This window comes from Poecilia mexicana, unplaced genomic scaffold, assembly GCF_051168715.1.
Source record: "Poecilia mexicana isolate PSO_F unplaced genomic scaffold, ASM5116871v1 scaffold_22, whole genome shotgun sequence".
In the NCBI taxonomy this organism is placed as follows: domain Eukaryota; kingdom Metazoa; phylum Chordata; class Actinopteri; order Cyprinodontiformes; family Poeciliidae; genus Poecilia; species Poecilia mexicana.
Window position 1 is genome coordinate 8,294,622 of NW_028263391.1, and position 23,329 is coordinate 8,317,950.

The window sequence follows — 23,329 nt, forward strand, 5'->3', positions numbered from 1 at the left end:
TGAGCCTTTCTGCTGTGGATTTGCACCGGTGAACACTGAGCGGTAACTTCTCCGCACTGCTTTAGTGTCAACCGAGCTCTCACACAGTGGCTGAGAGTCGAAAAGATGCTGCCATTTAAAACAAATGATTCAATCGGTACGTAAAAGTTGCCTGCAACACCCACGGAAAGCTGAAACCGTTCCAGTCATGAACAGATGTTGCCAGGTATTCAGTGTTCTCGCCTCCAACTTGCAATCGTTTCACAGCGTTTACACTGTAACACCACAATGTGATCCATTTAGTCAAAGGAAGTTGGAAAATTCACAAATATTTAATTGATAGGGCCTGCAAAACGTGTCCGAAAAGGAGAATAAACCATCACTAGGCAGCAGCAGCTTAACTTAAAAATCTACTGATTGTTGTTGTTTGTATCCTCAGAACATGCAGTACTTGTTTAAAAGTCAACTTCTGGAAATCAAATGCCTTCCCACTACAGCCTTTTCTGGGGGAAAATATCAACCCTGGGAAATATTTCAACCCTGACTAAAAGAGAAGGAATAGGCCTAGAAAATGACTCCGGTTCCTGGACAGAGAAAACATGGGAATGTTATCGTTATCGATATCAGAAATCGGTTCAACATCAGCCAAAAAACAAGAATCAGCCTCCACCATAAGAACACTGATAAGCATTTCCTCCACCAGTTAGTCCACAGCAGTAATAAATAGGTCACTTGTTCTGTTGTTGTTGAATATATTGCTTTCTGTTTAAGTAATATCACTTTATCAGGCCTTTTCTAAGATTCCACTCTACAAAATAAGCCATAAACGTATGCACTATTTGTACTGATATAGTATCGGGTCAGTGGTGATATCGGCAAAAACTCAAAGCTGCGATACCTGTATCGTATTGGAAATGAAACACTCATATGGATGAGACCAAAATGGTCAACATTTAAAACCCTGCACATCAAGCTGAACGCATCGTCCAAATGGTGGTGGCAGCATGATGGAGGAATTGGGAAGCTGGTTAAAGCTAAACGTAGCTGCATACAGGCGAAAACCTGTAAGAGGCTGCAAAAGACTTGAGACTGGGCTGGAAGACGATGTCTGATCTAGAGCAGCAGCAGGCGTAGGGCCGGCCAGTGATTAGCAGCTATGTGTAAAACAGTTGTGAGTGTTGACGATGGGGGGGTAGGGGGGATATCAGTTCTTTCTTCTAATGGCTTTAATGAGCTCTCTGGAGCCATGGCTCTGCAAGAGGCAGCAATGCGGAGCTCCAATATGGAGGCGAACAGTAAAAAAAAGGGAGAGTGAGTAATGACCTAATAGAGACTGGAATAAAAGCACAGCTGGAAAGTGACAACGAAAACCAAACCGCGCCGCGCGGACGTCCTGCTTACACAAGCTCAACCACGCCAACAGAGTCGGTGAAAATCAAGCGGATCGACTTTTTTTTTTATCTCCCCCCCCCTGCCTTTCTCTCCAGCCGCGGTAGCCACTGCGCTCATATGGCGAAGAGTTGACCCACATTAGATCAGCAAAATCTCCCCCCCCCCAAAAAAAAAAAACACTTTGCCTGGCAAAAAACTGCAACCATGCATGCAGACGCACAGAAAGGCAGGCGAAAAATATGCAGCGCTTCGTCTCACAAGCCTCCGCAAGAGGAAGTCAGCGAGGGTGTTTGAAGTTTGTTTGATCAAACAGAGAGTATGCAGCACCACTAGCTGATGCCACAGCCTATACTCCTCACTTTGCCCCGAGACAGCCACATACACCTCCTGTCAATTTTCTCTCCGTTTCCCCCTCCTCCTCTCTTCCAATCTCTATCGCTCCCTCTCTTCATCTCAGTTTTTTTTGTCCATCTCATCCATTTTTATTTTTCATCTGTTTTCTTTTCCTTGACAAACCATACTGCAATTACCTCAGACACTAATCTCGTAAGGAGATGTGGCTGTAGGCCGTTTAAAAAAAAAAAATCTTTATTCGTTTGGACCAGTTGTGTTTTCTTTCTATTTCCTAGCACGCTCCTTATCTCCAAAAACATTGAAGCTCCTCCAAGCCATATTTCTTGTTAGCCAAACATAATTTGCGACTCCGTACAAGCTGAACATATTCGTTTCTGTCTCCGTATCTCCACCTCCAGCTTTGGACGATCTGTGGCACAGTGAGCTTCACGCCACGCGCAGACGCCGCGGTTAGCCGAGGAGCTTGCTTCGTTAAAGAGAAACATGCGAGGCGTTTGCTAAAGCAAAACCTCTCGAGTTGTTTTCATGCTGCAATTGCAAAATTGTCTCTTATAGTATGGCTCTAGCAGATTACACCTGAAAACTAAATTATTTGTTCATTGAAGTTTGCCAAATAGCTCACGCTCAGTCAGGATGGAATGGAAAAGTGTCTGCGAACCGCAATTTTCAAGTTTTGCTACTGATTTTCAGTTAGATTTAGATCTAGACTTTGACTAGGCTTTTTTCTCAATTGGGTCAATTTCCACTATTTAATAGTAAATCCACTGAAAATCCAACGAGTCCCATTTTTTCTTTTTTTGTTTGCAGCCTATAGTCGCAGATCTGTTCTGTAGGACTGCTCTGTTAGTTAGCAGCTGTCCTGCTAACAGATTCCTCCACTTGAGCTGAATATACATTATACCAAACTCAGTATAATGTATACTTTTTCTGCTTTTAAACTTCTCCTTAACTTTCTCTCTGAACTGTCTGCTCCATTCCTTTGTTTTTGTGATGCTGTTTGCTCGCTAATGTTGTAATAAACCTCTGAGGCTTTCATGGATCCACCTGTTTGTTTGCTGGGATGAAGTTACACGCCCGTACTCTGTAAGATAAAAATCAACACCACAGCATGATGTTGGCACTACCATTTTTGACACTCAGCAGGTGACTTCTTATGGTTCCACTGCATTTTAGTCTGGGGTGTCACATAAAAAAATAAATAAATAAACAAATAAAAATGTATGTGTGGAGGGGGATACAAATGCAGGACACACTTTTCAGATTTTTGTTTTAAGGAGTTTTCAATCTTTACAATCCAAACAGCCATTTTTACCAACTAAGGACTACTTGCTTACAGCCCCTGTCAGATGAGCTTTTGGAAACTAATTATAATTAATATACATCTTCTATTTGAAATTATTTTTCATGTTTGAAGAAAGATTTTTATTTTTAGGCTGTAAGATAAATAGATAACGTTTGCTAATCGGCAGCGGCAGGATGCAGGGGTTTGTCCTGTAACCAGTGGGTTGCTGGTTCAAACCCCACTGCATCTGTCTGAGCCAATTTGCCATTTTCTCTTTGGGAAACACGCTTCACTCAGCACGTAGAACTTGATAAAGTGCCATACAAGTACACATCCTTTACATCGCCAGACTAATGTCTGTTGATAAACGTGGAAAATTATATACAGCTTTTTTTTTTTTTTACAAAACTATATTATAGGTACTTTTAGTATAATTCTGTTAAAAACATGAAAACTGCTAAAACCTGCCTCTATTAGTAGAATCATATTTAAAAACATGACTTGGTTCTTTTTCATTTTCAGCCCAGGACATCTAGTGCCATCCACTTGCACACTCTTGGTATAGCATTTCACAAATTACGCATCATTTTCCTTCGTACATTATAAATACGCTCTATTTTCTGCCAGTCTGTCAGATAAAATCCAGATAAAATGCCTTCAAATTAGACAAAATCTGAAAGAGTTCAAAAGACCCTGGCAATTTCGCAAGGTGCTGTTGCTCCTTTACAGCGAAGCAGGAGTGCAACAGCTAACACTGGGGTTGGTGAGGAACAGAGCCCACCTGCTGCCCTTTCAGTAATCACACATGAGAGTGAGTGGGAGAGGAGGGGGAGCCGAACGGGAGGGGAAGCCAAGAGAAGCGGGACCCAGCAAGTCGCCTCAGAACTACACAAGAGAGCGAGGAAAATTCACCAGCCTTTGATTAGGCCCTTTAAAGTTGTGTAAGGATCTTTTTTTTCCCCCTTTGCGCCGAAGCCAACGAACTTGTACACTCCCAAGCTACACCTGAACACCCACATGAAACACAAAACACACACACACACACACACACACACACACACACACGCACACAGTATTGAAGCAGAGTCGAAATATGGAAAAGGTCTGGGTAAAACAGAAGAAATGAGCAATCTCCCTCTCATTTGTGACACAGCACCTCTCCGGGGATGTGCGAGGTAAAAGGTGAAGCCAGGAAGAATGAGGCAATCTCATCAGCAGAGAATCTCCCTACCTTCTATTTCCATTAGAAGAAAGGAAGCAACTGCCAAAAAAAATAGAGAAAAAAAGCTAATAATTTTCTCACTTCTCTATTCTCCCTTTTATCTTCCATAGAGCGGTAACAGAAGAGAGAAAATTCGAATCTTAATGAAGTGCGCCGATTCTCCTCTTATGAATCTCCGGGAGATGGAGCGGGGGGGTGGGGGGGTTGTGTTGGGGGGCCTCAGGTGAGGCTACAGAGAAGGCGACTCATCTCGGTCCTTGTGTCTTTCTCATTTCCCTCCTAAAACTATTACTGATCTTTGACACCGTCTTGAGTATAGTCAATACTTTTATTATCATAATCCATTAGCGTCACGGCTCATTATTGACAATTCAGCCAGCATCATAATTAGACTACGGTCAGTGAATTTCCCCCGTGAAATCATCGCCGGCCTGCATAAATCAGACTTTTATCCCTTTTTCTTCTTCACCACTGCAATCATCACCATCATCATCCTGGTCTCCATTCACGACATCACAGCAATCCTTCCTATTGTCCCGACATCACTTCCTCATCCTTGTGTTGGATCAGGCGCTTTCTTGGGCGCCGTTAGCGCCGTCTCGACGGTCATTACCTCTCATCTCCATTATCGTCATCATTTTTTGGGGGGGTTTTCCTGCCAATATTTGCATAATTCCCCCCACTCCATCATCCTCCAGTGAAATCTCCACTACAGTCAACAGCACAGCATGTGCACCGGCCTCCATGACAACAGCCTGGCTGCGATCAGCATCCTATAATCATCTCACATCTGTATTTTCCCCTCATCGCCGTCCCCCCAGCCGGCAGCATCTTTATCTCACACGGATGCGACGTTAGCGTCGCCGTCGCTCTCGATGCCTTCTTAATCATTTTAATCATTTACACCATTATTGTTATTATAATCAGCTCTACGGCATGGAATAAAAAGCTGTAATTATTTTGACTATGATGACTCAAAAGCTAAACCCTCCCACTATCCTCGTACCTGTCCAGACATCGTGATTGCTAATATAATTACTTCAGTAGCTCATCATAATCATGCCATCAGAATCAAGTTCCTTTAAATATTCCTACCTCCACAGTCCGAGCCACTAACCTATTAGACTCAGTCACACCATGCGGCAAAATTAGCATGTCATTATCTGCATAATACCCTGACTTTCACCCAATGACGGATGGAGATAGGCACCGGCGTCCCCCCGCCTCGACCATACAAGAGGCTACTCTACATGTTGGTGTCACTGTAATCAGTCACATTAAATTAGTTTAATCAACTTTTAATATACCGAGACTTTCTTGAAACCTAAATCGGAGGGAAGGCAATCAAAACAGAGCTAGAAATGCCAGAAGTTTAAATTAGTGGCGCACCGATTTGTTGTCCAACCGATGTATCTTGAAATGTGCTTTTGTTATATCCTCTTCATCACTGCCACTGGCACGATCATCATCATCGTCATCGTCATCCACATTGACATCAATATAATCAGGCTCCAAATGAAAACATCAGCTATGGCCATCATCATCGCTGTGATCTGCCTAATTTCCTTCATCACGTTCCTAATCACCACCATTTTGTTCCCGGCTGTTTTCATTATCCTCATCATCATCATCATAATCTTTGTGAGCACAATTAGCAACATCGTCGTGATGAACACTGATTCCATTTATGTAAATAAATATAAGACATTTCAAGTCTACGCTCTGAGGGCTTGGGACGAATGTTTGATGGTACAACGGAGAGAATGTTTTCGTGCTTTGTAAAGTTATCACAGCATCGGTTCCTTCTCTCTCTCTCTCTCTCCCTCTCTCTCTCTCTCCCTTCCTCGAATTCAAATCAAATGGGAGGGAAAATAAATTGTGGAAATTGACGGCGTCACTGACGGCATGAACTATCAAAAGTGCATCACAGAGAACCGATGTATATTAGCTCTGAATCCCTCATCTTTCTGCTGCAGACTTTTAATTTATATGTTTACTGCACCGGAGGTGAAAGTGAAGACAAATGCTCGACCTGAATCGGACGTTTCTGGCAGGAGTTATCATTAACATCCTTTCACCTGGATGTTCATCATTACCGCCGCCCTCGTCGTACCGAGAAAATCGACATGACCGCCGCTTTCTGTCTGGAGGCGCATAATGAGTGGCTTATGCTTTCATATACATATATGGCCTTCAGAGTTTTGCTTTGCATTAGACCCACGGTGAGGATTATTTTGTGGGACAGAAGGAATATTGCTTCTACGGGAGGAAAAAAACAAACAAAAAAAAACACAGATGGACACCTTGGAGAGTCATATAAGAATGAGTTACTTAGCAGCCCTGGCATCACTGAGAGGAATTAAAGTGCCAAAAGAGTCGTCAAAGTGTGGTAACATCTGTTGGTTCTGCCTTATTATGTCCCATTAGCATACAGTAAAAAAAAAACAAAAAAAAACACTTGGCTTGTTTATGGTGTCTTGTAATAAAGAATATTGGGACATTCAAGGCGGGATGAAAATTACAATGTCTTGCAAACTTATCCATACACTTTGAGATTTTTTTTTATTTTTTTTTTTTTTATTTGGACTTTGACTTCCAGGTTTTCCCTTTATTAAGCTTCATTAATCTCACAGGTGACTCTGACCAGTTTCTCTGTTCTTGCTCTAAAAAACTATCCCCACATTATGAAGCGGTCTTTCAAAAATGACTTTCTCTTTTTTTTTGCCCCACCAGATTTCTTAATTTCACAACTAGTAGAAATTAAGAGATTCCACCACCCGACCTGTGCAGCTCCTCCAGAGTTACCATGAACCTTTGCCACCTGATGACAAGATCCTGCTATCACCATCTTTGACACTGTTAATTATTTTGTGATTTCTGAAGGCGGTGAAAGCTGAACTTTATCGGATTCGAATGCATTTGTTGAGAAAAAGCCTGAAAACTAGGCAGCATAAAATGAATGTGCTACTTGGTGTTAAATCCCAATAAACTACATCGACTTTTGCCATTGAAATATGATGAAGAAAACTGGAAAAGTTTAAATGGTACGGAGAATTTTGAAAGACACAGTAATTGCTGTCTCCTTGCTCTTTCTGGTAGATCACACTGGAAGTGATTCCAAATCACATCTCTCGTTTGTCCTCTTCTTCTGCGGTTTAAAAGCCAACGGGGTCCAGCCTTGGACGCAGATGAAAAGCAGGCCTTCATTAGCACTCCAAAATATGCACAACGCAGGTGCGTTGACACTCTGGGAAAACCCGGCCAACTGCCTTGTGACGATGTTATCATGTCCGACAAGGAGAGAGATAACCTTGTTGTTCACCGATTCACGGCAAAAACATTTTTACAGGATGTAACTGGTAGCCAAATTGTTTCATAGGAGGACATTTTTTAAAAAGTGTACCGTTGCCTGATTACATGCCAAACAGATCACCTTTTAAGTTCAATGTCACCTGCGACGATGCCAGGAGGACAAACGGCGAGATCTCGTCTCTCCAACTTTTGAATGTGACTTGCATCTGTCAGTTTTGAATGTAAAATCTTATCTTTAAAGCTGCACGCACCAGAGGCCATCCCCCACTCCGAATGGGGGACAGCACAAAAGGCCAACGTTTCCTCGGTAACTCCAGCCTCTCATCACCCACCCACTGAGACGATCCAGCCATGCGCTTCTTGTTGCTGTCAAACTATTCCTAAAGTAACCTTTGGCTTTCTCGTTTTTTTCAGGTCCTCAAATTTTCACCGCCTTTTCTTTCTAAATCATTACTCTCCATCCTTGATGCTTTGTTTTGTTCTCTTTTTTTCTTAAAAAAAATGTTGATTAAACTTTTCTATTTCATCCTTATGCTAAATATGGCCCCAATCCTTCAAGTAACTCTCTTCAGTTCTCTTTTCAGTTTTTTTTATTTCTCTTTTCCTTGTCCCTTGTGGACAGTCCGAGGCGCACCCAGGCAGCAGTGTATGCTTTATTATCAGCCTCCAGCTGGTCCATATGGAATCCAAGCTGCGGGCGTCCCATTAGAATACCGGGCAGACAGAACTGAAAGAGAAGAGTCCTATTCTTTTTACTGGCTAACACAATCTGGCCAACCAGCCGGGACCTGAGGAAAAAGTATTAGAAGGGAGTGAAAACCAGAATGAGGCAGGAATAACAATGGCTATTGTTCACGGTGTATTGAATGCAGTCATACTCTGCTCCAGTATCTCTCCACTACCTTTTTTTTTTTTTTAATCAAATATATATCCAGTCTGTTGGTGTCTTCCAAAATAAATGTATATCAAAGGAAAAAAAAACCCCTTGCCCTCTCTTGTTCGCCCTCTGCCTCCCTTTCTCTTGGTTTGAACAAGAAACTCCTGGGATCTCCCTCAGGTTGTTTCGGAGCGCTTACATCATCATCGTCTCCATCATCGCCGCGGCGATTATCATCAGCAAACCTCATTAGCGAAAGGAGAGCAGCCGAAGAAGCATGCGCCGCAGCGTAACATCCCCGCTCGCTCCGTCTCGGCTGCGCGAACAATAAAACGCCGAGGGAAGTTAAGTAAACATTATACGTCTCATCACAGATTCCTCACCGTGCAGGTGACATACTAAACAGATCAACTCCACTTCTACTGGCAGATCAAAAGATGATTTTTTTTTTTTTTTTCCAGCAAGCTCAGAAACTCTGAGGCAGGACAGAAAACCTGAAAAAGAGAGGAAGAGAGAGGGAGCTTCCATCCACACACTTTCCAATGCATTTTCTGTGAGAAATGCATTGGAAAGGTCTGATTTCATTTGCCCTGAGGGGGAAGATATTTAGCGGTAAACCTGCTTTGAAAAAGAGATAATTTCTAAGACAAGTATTAGCATTCCAAGTCACAACCTTCACTCTGAAGTAAAATCTTTAATTCTGATGTTTGGGAAAGATGGAACCGCTTGAGGAATATATATATATTTTTTGTTACTCTTTACATTACAGTTTGAGGATTTAATCAGAACTAAGATTAACCAGTGAATGAGTTATTACCAAGGATGACTAATCGTTTTGTAGCTATGGCAAAAAATATGTATATTTTTTTGAGTGATAGACCAACAAAAATTAATATTAGTGCTTTGAAGGGGGGGGGGGGAATCACAAGAATTTTCATAAAAAAAAAAAAAAAGAAAATCTGCAAAATGGGGTGTGTTTCTACTCAGGACTTTATAAATGACAATCCAGTGCAGCAAATTGTACTCATAAGTCACTTCTCCCTGTAAGTAATTTAATCACAGTCGGAATCAAGCTGTTTTGTGAAAGCATCAAAGTTTTGGTAGAGGTCATTAGTGAACAAGCAGCATCATGAAAACCAAAGGACAGAGCAGTAAGGAGGTCCAGAGAAGGGCTGGGTTAAAGAGAGAGCATCCAACGCATTAAAAATCTCCCATAATGCAGCTGAATCTACCAAATGAAAATGGAAAAAGCATGAAAGAACTGACCCAGCACCTAAAACAGCAGTTCATGCCAGGAGAGCTTGTGGACAACGGTAACTATGGAGGAGCTTGAGAGATTCAGAGTGGGAGTTTTTAGATCTTAGGTCCTTCTGTGTTTGTAGGAAGATGTCACAAGAAGTCCTGCTAAGAGTTTGGCACAAGCCATGCAGACACTGGATGAATGTGGATGAAGGAGCTCTTGTCAGATGATGAGACCAAAAAATAAAAAAATAAATAAAAAGTGCTTTTTGAAAATATTTTGTAGAGAGGAGAAATCACATCAACTTGAACACACCAGGAGAGGTGGTAAAAGAATCATGCTGTGGGAATAAATTTGTTCAGCAGGTCAAACCTGGTCAGAGGTGACGGGAAGATGGATAGAGAAGCAGGATGTTAGAGGCTTCACCTTCAAGAGGAAGATCATCCCTAAACCTGCAGCTTCAAACTATTTTGAAAAGAAGAAATGGGCAAATATTTGTCAACTTTCAGAAAATACATATCAAACTCAAAAAAAAAACTTCCCTTATCTCTTCCTTCCTCTGCACAAATATGCACCACTCTGTGTTTTGATATCCCCTAAAATTCAAATCAACGTGACAAAATTCCACAAGGTGGGAATATTTTTCGGAAGGCACCACGCATAAAAAAAAACAAAAAAAAAACCCGCTAAGCTATTTCACATCTGAAAGTAATTAACAAAATGTTTCAACTCGGGCAGAAGCGCAGCAAAATGAAACCGAGCAGTAATTAAATACAACTCTCAGATGGTATAAAGCCAGTAATAAACAGGCCCTCCGCTCTTAGCTCCTCGACACTTGACATATAACAGTTTGCTTTCCCGCAAACTCTCTGGCGCTGTGGGGAAAGCACAGGTGCAATTAATCATCCTAACGACGTTGCTCAGCAAGCCGAGCCCGGCTCCAGAACACCTGAATGAATGCATTCGTCGTTAACGTGATCAGCCACACCTGTGTTTAACCAGGTTAAATGAGCACAGCAGAGAGAGAAGAGTCGGTTTCACGTAGCAGGGGGTCAAGAACCGGCGTTAAAGCGAAACCTTTCCGGAGTTTTGAAGTGGGGTTCTGTTAAAAGTTTACAACCAGGCGATATCTTTTCCGTAGCTGGTGTCTTACTAACTCTTGTCACGAACTCTTTAGCCGAGGTTGGTCAGACTGGGAAGAGCTGAAACCAAGCTGAGCTTCTACCATCTTTAACTAACTGTCATTCTCGAAAATATCAAAGCAGTTTATCAAAAAAAAAAGCCATTTCACAATGTCTTAGTAATTATCATTATGCAGTTACTTACGAGGAGGTCGATGATTAGAGACATAAGGAAACGTAAGTGGAAGGCGGTGCGCTAAATGTGATATGTTAAGATCTTAAAACTGCTTGTAATCTTTTTACCAAATTTCACTTTAGCATTTCTACGCTATCCTTTTTAAATCTTAAGGCATAATAAGACCCCCAAAAAAGTTTTGGATTTCACTTAAGTCATGATTGTCATTAAAAGTACAGTCAAACAGTTTTTCTTATGGCCTTTCTATGATCGCTAAAAAAGATTTGCTCTTGCCTTTACATTGTTCTTGGCAGAAATTCAATATTTAGCATTCAAATTAAGGTCAGTAGTGTCTAAAATGCATCTCTTGGGTTTTATGCGGTTCCTCTGAGTTTTCTGTGGTCTGACCTTGATGATGAACTTTTCAAAAGAATCGCTCCTGGCAAGATTGGCAACGATCTTGAGTGATTTCCACTTCTAAAACATTCAGAGAAATACAACCAAACAGCTTCCCCTATGAATCTTCAATGTTACACAAGCAACAAAAGTCACTGGAGGTCAACAATACTCTAGACAATTTGTAATGAATATTTTTTATTTTTATTTTCATCCTTGGAAAAAAATTACGTACGCATTAAAAAAGTGTATTTCCCATGACAAACCAGCAGGTGGTGCTAAAGTCGACTAGGAAATGGTTCAAAATACTATGAATGATTTAATAGGCATCAGTGCACTGAAAACACAAGCAATTGCTCCAACCATCACAAACTTCTATTCTTGTGACAGCCATATTGGATTTAGAAATCAGGATGGATGAAGAATCTTTGACTTTCTTAGACAAAAACTTTATTAATCTTGTGATATTAAATTGTTTCTAATTATTTGGAAACCATATCCGAAAGGAATCCCCATCTGCGCATCGTCTCCACTATGAAACATGACAGAAGCATCACTGTGCTTTTGAAATACTCAGCAGGGAAGTTAATCATGTGTGATATGAAGATGCATTGAGCTAATAACTAGATGATTCTGGAAGAAAACATGAAAGGTTTGAAAATACTTTTGCAAGGCCCTGTTAGCATCACACTGAGTTTACTTCCTTCTTTTTTTTTTCTGAAATTATTAAATGTTAAATTCCCATCCACAGTTCCAGGACACATAACACTTAGTATTCACACGTGCAAAGCTGCAGCAAGGTTCTTAAAGTGTTGCACATCAGGGCCCAAAAAGCTCTCGTAGGTTTTGTGTCGTTAATGAGAACTATTTTTGGTTTCTAAAAACCTTGCTGTCAGTTGTCAAGCCTGATTATCACCTTTTATGGAGTTTCAACATACTCGAATGAACGAGTTCACAAAAAAACATCGTTGGAAAGCCATAGCCTCTGCTGAGAGCGCTGCCAGATTTGGTTTTCGTTCAATAAGCTCAACATAAAAAATTTAAAAAAAATCACAAACTGATGCTGAAATGTCTCACCGCCTGGACGGCGCATTAAAATAATTTAAAAAAAAAATCAGCAGACCTACTTCACTCTTAATGGCCCCCGCATATTAAGATGACCTCGTCCTGCCAATCAGCGTGTTGAATGTGCTGATGACTAAGATCCGCCAGACTAGAACTCGTTATGTAACCGCGTCTCTCCCTGCTGAGCTCGGAGAAATCATTTGCAAAGGTGGAAGCCTCGATGTTAATTACTCTAAGTATCAGTTTAGCTAGAGCCGAGGGGATATGGATACTGCATTAACTCTTGACATTGGCGTCTTTCAACATAAACCGCAACAGAGCCCTGTCATCTTAAGCAAACACGCGCACGGCCGTACGGATAAAGCCCAATGTGGGTCACGGCTGAAACATGTAGCCTGATGTAGCGCTGCTTTGTGTGAGCCCGCCTGAGGCAATGTGGACATTGCAGGGCAATGCGAAGTTAGATGTGAAAGAAAAAAAACCATCCCAATCGTATGAGCGATGGAGGGCCAGGAGGGAGAGGAGTCGTGATCCAAGGCAGTGGGAGATGAGAGAGACCGTAAAGATGAAAGCTGGATAGGCACAGAAGTAAAGAGAGGGAGTGGGTAAATAAAAGAAAATGGAAGTAAAGAAAGGTAGAGTGGGTAGTGGCGATTGAGGCAGCAGAAGATGGATTTAACCCAGGGGAAAGCTTGAGTCTGACAAACTGTCAGTAACTGAGCAGGAGAGAGTACACGTCTAAATGTAAATTGGATGCAAATCCTTGTGGTGTGTTGGTGTCTGGATGTGTGTGTGGGCTGGCTGGTGGTGGAGTAATGACTGACCACACATACAGCGCCACCAGAATGCCTGCCTTAGCCAGTCAGAGCGTCTCTTCAATGGGGAAAAAAAAAAATGCACAAAGCGACCTACAGTAAGAGCAGGAAAACTTGTTTTCAGACTTTTTTTAAAAATAAGTTCAAAAAAAAAAAAAAATCTAAAGATTTAAACAACAGGTGCTATAGTATGATGTTCAAAACTGAGTACCAGTGAATCTGATTTCCACTCAACGTCCTTGAGATTCTTCAGCAAGAATGCTGTAAATACAGTTTAGCATTTGACAGCAGGAATGCACCATATTATCGGAATGGTATCGGTATCGGACGATATTTGCTGTAAATTTTAATATCAGACATCGGCCATTCTTTCAAAATAACTCACCGATACAAAAGGCGTTGATTTCATTGTCTGCTGTGCTGCAGACAATGATGCCTGCAGTTCAGCAAATCCGCACTGAGTGTTGTCATTGTCTTAGAGAGCAGATGTCATAAATAAATTTGACATTAAACATAATACAAGTTGAAAGTGCTGCATCATTTTCAGCTTTTGTATTTGGTAGAAGGCTAAAGATAATGCAGTATTTTAATTCCACAGCAGAAAAAGCCATATAGTTTCAGTAGCCTGCTACCAAATACATGGTATCGTTATCAACCAAAAATCGTGCATCCCTTTTTGACAGTGCAGACCGGAGCAGAAACCAAGCAATGAACGTAAAGGGAAAGTCTCTTCTTGGACAGATTTTGTCAAGATACAAATTTGTGAAAATCAGCTCAAACCGCTTAATACAATTACAAAGGGGCAATTATACAACCTTTAAACATCCTGTATGGGTCCCATTTTTCAGCCAGATTCCTACAGATTTGAATCTTATGTGTGAGTTTCAGCCGAATTTGCCAGAAGTTCAACGATTGCCAACAAACTCCAGTAGTTAAGGCTTTATGGTAAAGTGGCAGTAGAGATGTAGCGACTAAGCTGGAATGATTGGCGAGACAGACTGGCACTGCTGATCGCTTGGCTAACACAAGCCCTACTGTGAGACATGGTGGTGGCAACATCATGCTGTGAGCATGTTTTTTTTTTTTTTTGCAGCAAGAACTAGACAAATAAGCTAAATATGGAAAGATCCATCTATCTGTAATACTCAAATGTGTTTTTAGAAAAGTCCAACAATTAAAAAACATGGAGAAAAACGCAGAAGTGCAATTATTTTCTGGAAGTACTGCATCCCTGGCTGAAGCAGAAGGACAGGACATGGAGGTGGGAATCAACCAATTCAGACATGTGTGGAAACTTTCTACATGCAGGAAAAAAATATAACTTAAATAATATAAAAAAAAGCTGTGCTCGGCACATAAAACACTTCCTCCTCAAAGGCTGCGTGGGCGCAGGTGTTTGGGTGTATGTGTGTGAACATCTCCAAGGAGACGGATTGCGTCCCGTAGAAGGAACGTGTCATCCACCATCAGCGCTTCTCACTGACATGGAGTTCCTCAAAGACGCGGAGAGATGAGGAGAGGAGGAGGAACAAAGGAGAAAAGGAAAAGAAAGTCTTTTGAAGGATAAACCCCGGGATTAGATAAGGTGCTCCTTCTGGACGGTTCAGCCCGTGTGTGCGTGCGTCTGAGAGTGTGTGCGTGTGTGTGTGGATGAGAGCCTATTGCTCTGAGCACATTAGCTGCTCGGGGTGAACAAAGCCCCTCACCTGCAGGCTTTATAATACGAGCCTGGGAGCCAAACAAGGCAGCCTCTATGTTTGTGTGTGCTGGCTAGAAAACCGAAAAGGGACAGCGAGGGCTTTTTTTTTTTCCTGGAAAATGAACAGATATGTATCCATACACAAGCGTGCAACAGCACCCAGATAGAAAAATGGAGCCTGTATAACCTTGTATTCAATAGACATTCATAATGGTTGTGACTGACCTAAATCCAACTGCATGTATGTGTGTGTTCCACATTTATTCCCGCCTGCATGTTGGCAGAAGAAAAAAAAAGAAAAAAAAAAAAAAAGCTCTTCCATGCGGGTCTGAGAGATTTCCAGATCGTGCTCCAACGTTGCAGCATTGTTGTGATAATGTTATGTTAATAACATTATGCCACTTTGTTACTGCGCATCACTCCGTATCACACCGCAACAGGAGGATGGACAACACATGGTGTGTGTTGGAGGGTGCTGCCCCCCCTCCCGTCCCCCCTGCCGTGACCAAAAGTGGCCGGAGCTGTTTGAATTGGATTATCTCATGCATTTTCTCTTATCCAGCGAGACCTAGAAAGAGATAGGACCTGCTGAGAGTCAGGGACTGAAAAAAAAAAAAAAGAAAGAACAAAGGTTTGGGGCAATTTGTAGTTGAGCAACCCTCATACCCCCTAACACACATACCAACATGCGCGCGCACGCACACACACACACACACACACACACACAAGAAAGGACATCAGTTGAAGTTATTTATTTATCCTGACTTATTCAGGTTAATCTTACTGAGATCAATGCACTCCAGAATAAACGTAATTGACATACAATTACCGGTAGCTAAAAGGTTTAAAAAAAACAAAACAAAAAAAACAAAACAATTAACAGATTTTTTTAAATGTTTTTTTTTTTAGAGTTGATGGTTATTAATGCTGCAGACGCACCGAGGAGAAAAGTAGGGCAAGACAGGCTGGAGTAAACAGAGAGGAAGTGGACACGCATTAATTGAAGGGGCTGAGAAAAATCTGCATGGATGGAAAGTAGGAAAACACAAGAGCGCTAATCCTATTGCTTAGAAATGATGGGATTAAACAGAAGATGTGGTCCTCTAAGACTTAAGACAAGCAAAAACTTTGCGCAGGGAAAAAAAAAAAGTATTACAAGTGACTCCTCAAATGCTTGGTTTTACTTTTTAACGAGAGAGAAAGTTGGTCGGTGTCTTCTGTGAGCTGGGTTAATTTGGTTTAATCGTAAAACAATCTAAATATCTCACTTTGTTGGAACATTAAATCATGGACTGTCAAGAAGTTTAAAGCACCTTTTAACTGAAGCTTAATGTCATGACAGTGTGCAATACAAGAAGCCTTGGTTTGAGAGGAAAGCAGTTCTGAGACTAGAGCTTCTGTGGAAGTATTTATGCTGCCGCCACTGTTTCATCTTAGAAATTGTTTTTCTTCACACCGAGATGCAGATTTTTTTTTTTTTTTTTCCAAGACCCACAACTTTGTAGGCCACAAACCTCAGTGTTGGTCCCTCCGGACCAGACCACCTCATTCCACATCTTTGTTGTGTCTCCTAAACGGCTTGTGAGAAACCGATTCTCAGGACTTTCTTCCTGCCACTCTTCCATAAATGACAGATTTGTGGAGTTCGCTATAATAGCTGTCCAGTGATTCTTTCACCTGAGCTGTGGGTCTCTGCTGCTCCTCATCATCCTCTTGGCAACTTCACCAATTAACGCTCCCTTTTCCTGCCCTGTCAGTTTTGGTAAAGTTGTCCTTGTTAAAGTCACTCAAATTGATTGAAATGTGACAAAATGTAAAACGGCTTAAGCAAATCCTTAGGAGCTGCTTTTGCGAGACACCTTTTCCGTGTATAAACTTTAGTTTGTATTTGGTGTTACATTGAAATGTTCTTGAAAATAAAATCAGTTGGGGCGTTACGCATTTAAGAAGGAAGTGCCTGCTATTTTTCCCCTTGCCCAACTATGGATGCAGCATCCTGGACCTTAGATGAAAAATGTTCAACTTTTCTCCTAGTGTGACACATCTATGACCTATTCAGTAGAGACTTTGTTTGCAAAGTGTGTGGATGGTGGGACAGTGAACCTTTAATTTATTTACGATGTATTTAATCAGGGACAAGACATAATGTAATATTCCATTAAGGACAAAAGCAATCGTTCCATAAAAATAAAAAATAAAGTTCAAGACCTTATCCCTGTTAGGGCTTCTAAAATATTAACCTTTCGAACTACAGGTGCAAAGAAAGCCAATTAAAACTAGAAGCACCATGAGCTTTCGGGGACACACGAATAAAAACGGAAAGCTGCAGGACGCTGAATCCTAACTGGACTACAAGCTCCAAGTCTGTGCTTGTGGTCTTCTAGGAAAGGAGCTCTTGAGCTGCTTTTGAGTCAGAAAGGACATTTTGGACATGCAAAGAAAAAGACAATGCACAATTTCTGAGCAATTAATTCACACAACTATTCATTTTTCTACACTTTGAGTCTCTTTACTCTCTCTGGCAAGTGCTTCTGTTGGTGTGCTTCTCGGTAGGTTTCAGCAAACATGTGGAAGAAGAAGAAGAAGGTGAACTGGCCAGATGAGACGACGATGTACGTGACTCTTAATATACCGTCCTCACCTTGAAACATGGTAGTGGCAGCATCATGCTGTTTGGATGCTTATTTATTTATTTCTTCTAAAAAGGACAGGGAAGCCGGTTCCTCCTTCATCAAGACGGCTGATATTAATGCATGTTCATCTCATAATGACCCAGTTAAAGTCCATCAAGGGAAAAAGTTTTATTTCCTTTGAATAAAAATGATTCATTATTGTAGCTGTAGAAATTACTGCACATCTTACAGAGTCTAATATGAGTAATTTACCTTTTAGTACAGTTATAATGATATATATAAAAAAAAACCTATCAAGTGACTTTAATTCAAAGGAATCTGGAATACATGGAAGTGGATGATCATCACAGGAGCAGCACTGTGGGGATCAGTGTGTGTGTGTGCGCGTGTGTAAATGCAGAGAAAGGCAAAGCATGAGCAGTGACAGTGCCAAGGCCTAGCGGAGGGGGGGGAGGATGAACCTCTCCGCTGCTACAAAGCCCAGGCTCACTGCTTTAGCACCAATGCATTTTTGATGTACCCCCGTTTTCTTGCTTCTGCTTCTCCGTAGTCCCTGATGGAATAACAGCGCCCCCAGCAACCTCCTATATAGCTTAAATGTAGCCTGTGACGCTCGAGGTGCGTAGGTGTTTCGGTGTGTGTGTGTGTGTGTGTGTTTCGGTGTGTGCGCGAGCGTGTGTATGGCAGGAGAGTGGGAGCGCAGACAGACAAATAGAAAGACAGAAAGAGACTCTGGGAAAAGGAGAAAATGTTCTCCCTTGCCTATTAAATATTTGAGGAGCCTTCTGTGGAACCGCGATGCATTCGGAGACGGTGCCTCTGTTGGCACGGGGTGTGTTTGGGTGATGCAGGGAGAGCCAGGGCCGTTTAGGTTTAGACCAGCTCCGCCATGAGCGAGAGAGAGGAAGAGAGAGGAAGGGAACGCTTTCACTGTTTATGAAGCATCGGCGGGTGTGAGATTCTCACGGCATGATGACCTTGAGTAAAAATACCACCTAGAGTTACACAATAAAGATCCATTCCAACTGCTTTTACTTTTACAACCATATTTTATGTGGCTGCTATAATATGCAATAACATGTTCATTATTACGGCTATAATAACGCCATTACATTTGCTTACTGTCATTTTGAGTTTGATGCAAAAGTTTTGGCAGGATTAAAACTTAACAGGTAAAAATGGTAACATTACAGGTTGGGTTTTTTGTACCATATTTGATACATTGAGTTTTTTAATTACTATAGTGTTAAATTATTGCACTTTTCCAAAATCATAAGGCATATTTTGCATGCCTTAAAATTTACACCACAATAATCACGTGTTGGTTCCCATCTTGAGATGCACTTTGTTTTTCTTGTAAGCAATGTAAAACTGGTGGCTGGTGTTGCTGTTGCCTTCTTTCAGCCAGCTGACTGGCAGTGCACAGAAACAGGCGGGAGTAGGGGAAGTGCTTTAAGCTGGAGAAGCAGGTTGCTAGCTTTTTGTAAAAAAAACAAACAAAAAAAAAAAACAGAAATAACATTCATTAGATTTTAAGTTTTTGAAAAAGAAGGAAAGAAAAAATATATTCTCATCCAATCGTCCGAAATTTCCTTTCGTGTCATATTTGATACCTCAGGCAAATATTGCCATGAATCTGCAAAAAATTTCACTAAGCTAAACTTTTTTTGGGGGGGGTCAGTGGAGGGAGACAATTTTTCCTTCTCACGCATAATTTGTCAAATATATTTAGCAGTTAGCTTACTTTACACGTTTGCTCGACATGTGAGGGCAGCTGGGAAAAACTCTGACCATGACATAACTTTGCTTTCATGGACAGTGATCCATGACGGGAAATTTTCACATCAGAACTTTCTAAGGAATAAAAAAAACAAAACAAAAATAACCTTCGACATACCTTGATACCGATAACTGGCACGTGCCTACTGTTTATTTACCTGACTGGGAGAGGGAGGAAGGTACAAAACAAGTACAGAAAGAAGACAGGGTGATAGAAAAGGAGAAAAAGAGGCTGTCACAAAGCATTAGTCAGACAGACTGAGTGTGCTCCTGCGCCATGTCAATGAGAAACAGAGAGAGAGAGAGAGAGCGAAATGTGAGCGTTTGCATGGTTTGTGTGTGTAATGCAAGAGCGTTCAGACCCTGAAACCAGTTGAGAAGAGGTAAAAGCTTTCTGCATGTGTGTGTGTGTGTGTGTGTGTGTGTGTGAGAGAGAGTAAATCTCCAGACAGTGATGAGAAGAGGAGGCAGCATGCCCTCATTGTTTAAAACAAAAGATGCCCCTTGTGCTACATAAAACATCCAGTGTCTGTGTGCAAAAAAACATCAATATTGCATTTTCAGCCAAAACACAACGGAGACTAGTAAAAAAAAAAAAGCATTAAAGGTAAACAGAAGAGGTCAGACAGAATATGTCAAGCAGTGGGAAACTGTGCAGTTCCTTCCATATTTCAAGGCACTGTTGCCCACTGGTAAGGTTTTATTTTGAGAGGCGTGCTTGGCAGACAGGCAGTCCTTAAAACACAAACACACACTCTCTCTCTCTCTCTCACTCTCACACACACACACACACACACACACACACACACACACGCACACAAACACACACCTCAAGGCCAAACTTTAAGGAAAACTCACTTGGGATTGGAGCTGTTCCAGTACACAGCGTGTCTGTCAAATATGATCTTCTCCTCCGCCCACACGGAGACCCAGGACAGGACGGTCAGCAGCACCAGCTCCATCACACACCTCTGGCCAAGCTGGTACAGCATCACAGCCATCCGAACGGAACCTCTCTCTCTCTCTCTCTCTCTGACAAAAGCGGATCGGGCTTGTTTCACTGCGTTGCTGCCGCTGCTGCAGAAATCCTCTCTTGTGTCTAGATCATGAACGTCCCGTCTGCGCGTCTTTGGCGGTGCGGGGATCGCTAACTGGTTCGATTGGAGTCCCGATCACCCCGAGGGTGTTTCAAGTCATAATGGACTGGTTTGAAAATCACTCGGAAACTTCGTCGGCTGCGTTCAGAAGAAGCGGGATTCACATGTTATTTACGAGCGGCGGGATGCTGCGAGCGCGTCCGAAAAAACTTTTCTCCCCATTACGCGCAGTCAGGAGCGGTGGATGCGCCACATTGGATCAGATCCCCCTCCGCCAATCCCCTCCTCCCCCTTCCAGGTCCTTCTCCAAAATTCATCCAAGGATCTGGGATTCTATTATCGGTGATCTCCTCGCTGCTCGGCGCGAACAAGACAAAATCCGCCGCACATATTTCTAGAGATGTCTAAGGCTGACGCACGCCAGACAAAATCTGACCCTTTCGCATCCCACGCGGGCGACCTTATTTTCCGTCCAAATTTAAAGCGCAATCAGAACTGCGAGCAGGCGCGAGCATCCTCTCTCACTGCATCCCAAACTTGGTCGATCCCTCCGCCGCCGCCGCCGCCGGCTCCGCTCCAACGTGACTCCGGTAACCTGTGCGTCACGGTGAGGACCAGGTGCGAGCGGGGAGCCCGTCGGGTTCAGTCACAGCTTTAATCCCAACATGCTTCTCTGCAACCTCCACCTATGGCGGCAGTGTTACTCACTGAAACCCTGATTTGGTGTAAAGTAACCCGCTCCATCTCTATCCTCTCACCTCCCCTCCCCTTCCTCTCTTTCTCTCTCCATCCAGCGCTCGCTCCTCTTTCAGAGCGGGCGGGGCTTGTGGCCCGCGCTCCCTCTGGGGACCAGGGGCCGGCTGACTCACTGCGCCCTGGCGATACACAACGGAGAGCGCGTAGAAGTCATTAAACACTCATTAAAAGTTAATTAACGTAAAATGCGCCATAATTACGTGGTTTTTTTTTGTTCTTCAAATGAGTCGCATTAGCGCTCAAATGGAAATTCATGCTGAATCTCACTATATAAGATACCAAATCTTATCCAGAACCGGCCTGAGGCACAAACGAACAATGCAGCTACATGGAGCGTCCAATCAAAGAGCTCTATTATCATTAATTGCTAAAATATAATTAAAAGCTAAAAACAAACAGAATGTTTTTTTCATAAACCATTATTTAAAAAAAAAGTTTGTTGTGTATAAGTGATATTTTGACATTAAATTATATATATAAAAAAACCAATAAAACTTTTCATTAACAACTGACATCTGCTGTTTTCGAAATGGATATTATGCCAAAATTCAGATGCCAGTCACATTTCCTGCCACTACACCCCCAGATCTGCTTGAGAGAGGAGGAAGAAGGAGAAGACCTTCTGATGGATCGCCGCAACAGTGGAGTCATTTTTCATTAGAGTCCATTAGGGCCCAAATGGCAACCAGACAGAGTGCCGAATTTAAAACTCGAGAGCTGCAAACCTCCTGACAGGTATCAGCGAACTGCGGCGTTCCTCCTTCTTCCCCCTCCACACACAACCATAGGTACAACCAGAGAGACGTGGTCCTCAGGACTAGAGCCGATCTTGTTGCTCTACCCCCCAAACAAAAAAAAAAAGTTTCTCTCACACATGAAAATGAGGACAGATCAATGGTTCGCTACACAATTTCTAGGCCTTGTACTGATAAAAATCAGTTTCAAGATTTTGTTTTATCTTCGGTCTTTTAAAAAAGTCTGTCATTACTAGAAATGTCCTATGAAAAAAAAAATGTTGCAGTAACTATGCCATGCCTGTAGGTGGCAAAATATCAATAGGAAACACAAAAACATCAAGAAGGAGATGTGGAGCATCATGAACTGGCTATCCACAGAAAAATGAAGCAAAAGACATCTTTCTTGAGGTGGGCTTACAAACTTTCTTTGAAAATAGTATACAGTTCTGTACAGTCACTCGTTTTTTTCTGATCTAAATGATTGGATGTATTTTCACTTCAAAGATATTTATAGCAAAAACAAAAACTAAAAAAACTAAAAGAAATTTCCTTCAACTAAAAAAAGATTTCCTTCAAGAAAAATTTTCCTTCACCCCTCCTTACATCATGCCACCCAGAGCAGAGAGCCAAGTGGCCCACAGCAAAACCCAGCAGTGCCTCCATCTGCAGTGAACAGATTCCTGAGCAGAAGCTGCATCTTTTCTGTATTTTGGTCTGGCCCCCAGGCCCCCCACCTCCACCTCCACCTCCAGGGGGAAATGGATGAAGCTGTAAGTGCACTGTTACACGCCGCTTCCACAGGGTGCACCATGCTGTTTCTAACATGTGTTGACAAGCCGTCTTGCGCAGAATGATCTCCAGCGAAGATCAATTCACTCTCAGCAAGATGAGAATTGATTCAGAGAAACTGTTTGCAGCAATTTCATTTGCATTCTCAATGGGGGAATGACAGTTTATTAAAAAAAAAATATATATATATATATATATTAGAAGACTGGTACATTTTACATTGTTTCAAAACAAAAAAAAGAAAGTAGCCCAAGTGGTATTCTGCATCTTTCCATAAGCAAAAAAATATTCCTAATAATTACTCCCATCATCCAACTTTAACCGAACCTTCCTTCAGCTCCATCTTTCCCATTTTATTTTCCCAGCTCCGTTAGATCCTCTATGCAAAGTGGCCTACTTTCTCTCTCCTTGCAAAGTAATGCCTATAATTTGGGCCGTGCATATTCTAGCAGAGAAAGAGCCCATGCACACCCCCCACCACCCCCATAACCCAAATACAGCTGCATGTTGTCCACCTCTGTGCATGAATTATTCAACATCTGTCTGAGGCGTGCATATATAAACAGGTAGATTGTCTCCTGGTGGTTCTCCTAAATGGAGCCACTATAT

General features: G+C 42.0%; 1 protein-coding gene across 1 annotated transcript in view; it reads right to left on the reverse strand.

Moving 5' to 3' along the window:
* Positions 1-21,231, reverse strand: part of efna2a (ephrin-A2a) — a 109,914-nt gene extending 88,683 nt beyond the window's left edge. The window contains exon 1 of the mRNA XM_014986871.2: positions 20,200-21,231. Coding sequence (XP_014842357.1) covers positions 20,200-20,342 — 143 coding nt within the window. The 5' untranslated portion in view covers positions 20,343-21,231. The remainder of the gene's footprint in view (positions 1-20,199) is intronic.
* Positions 21,232-23,329: the final 2,098 nt, after the last annotated feature.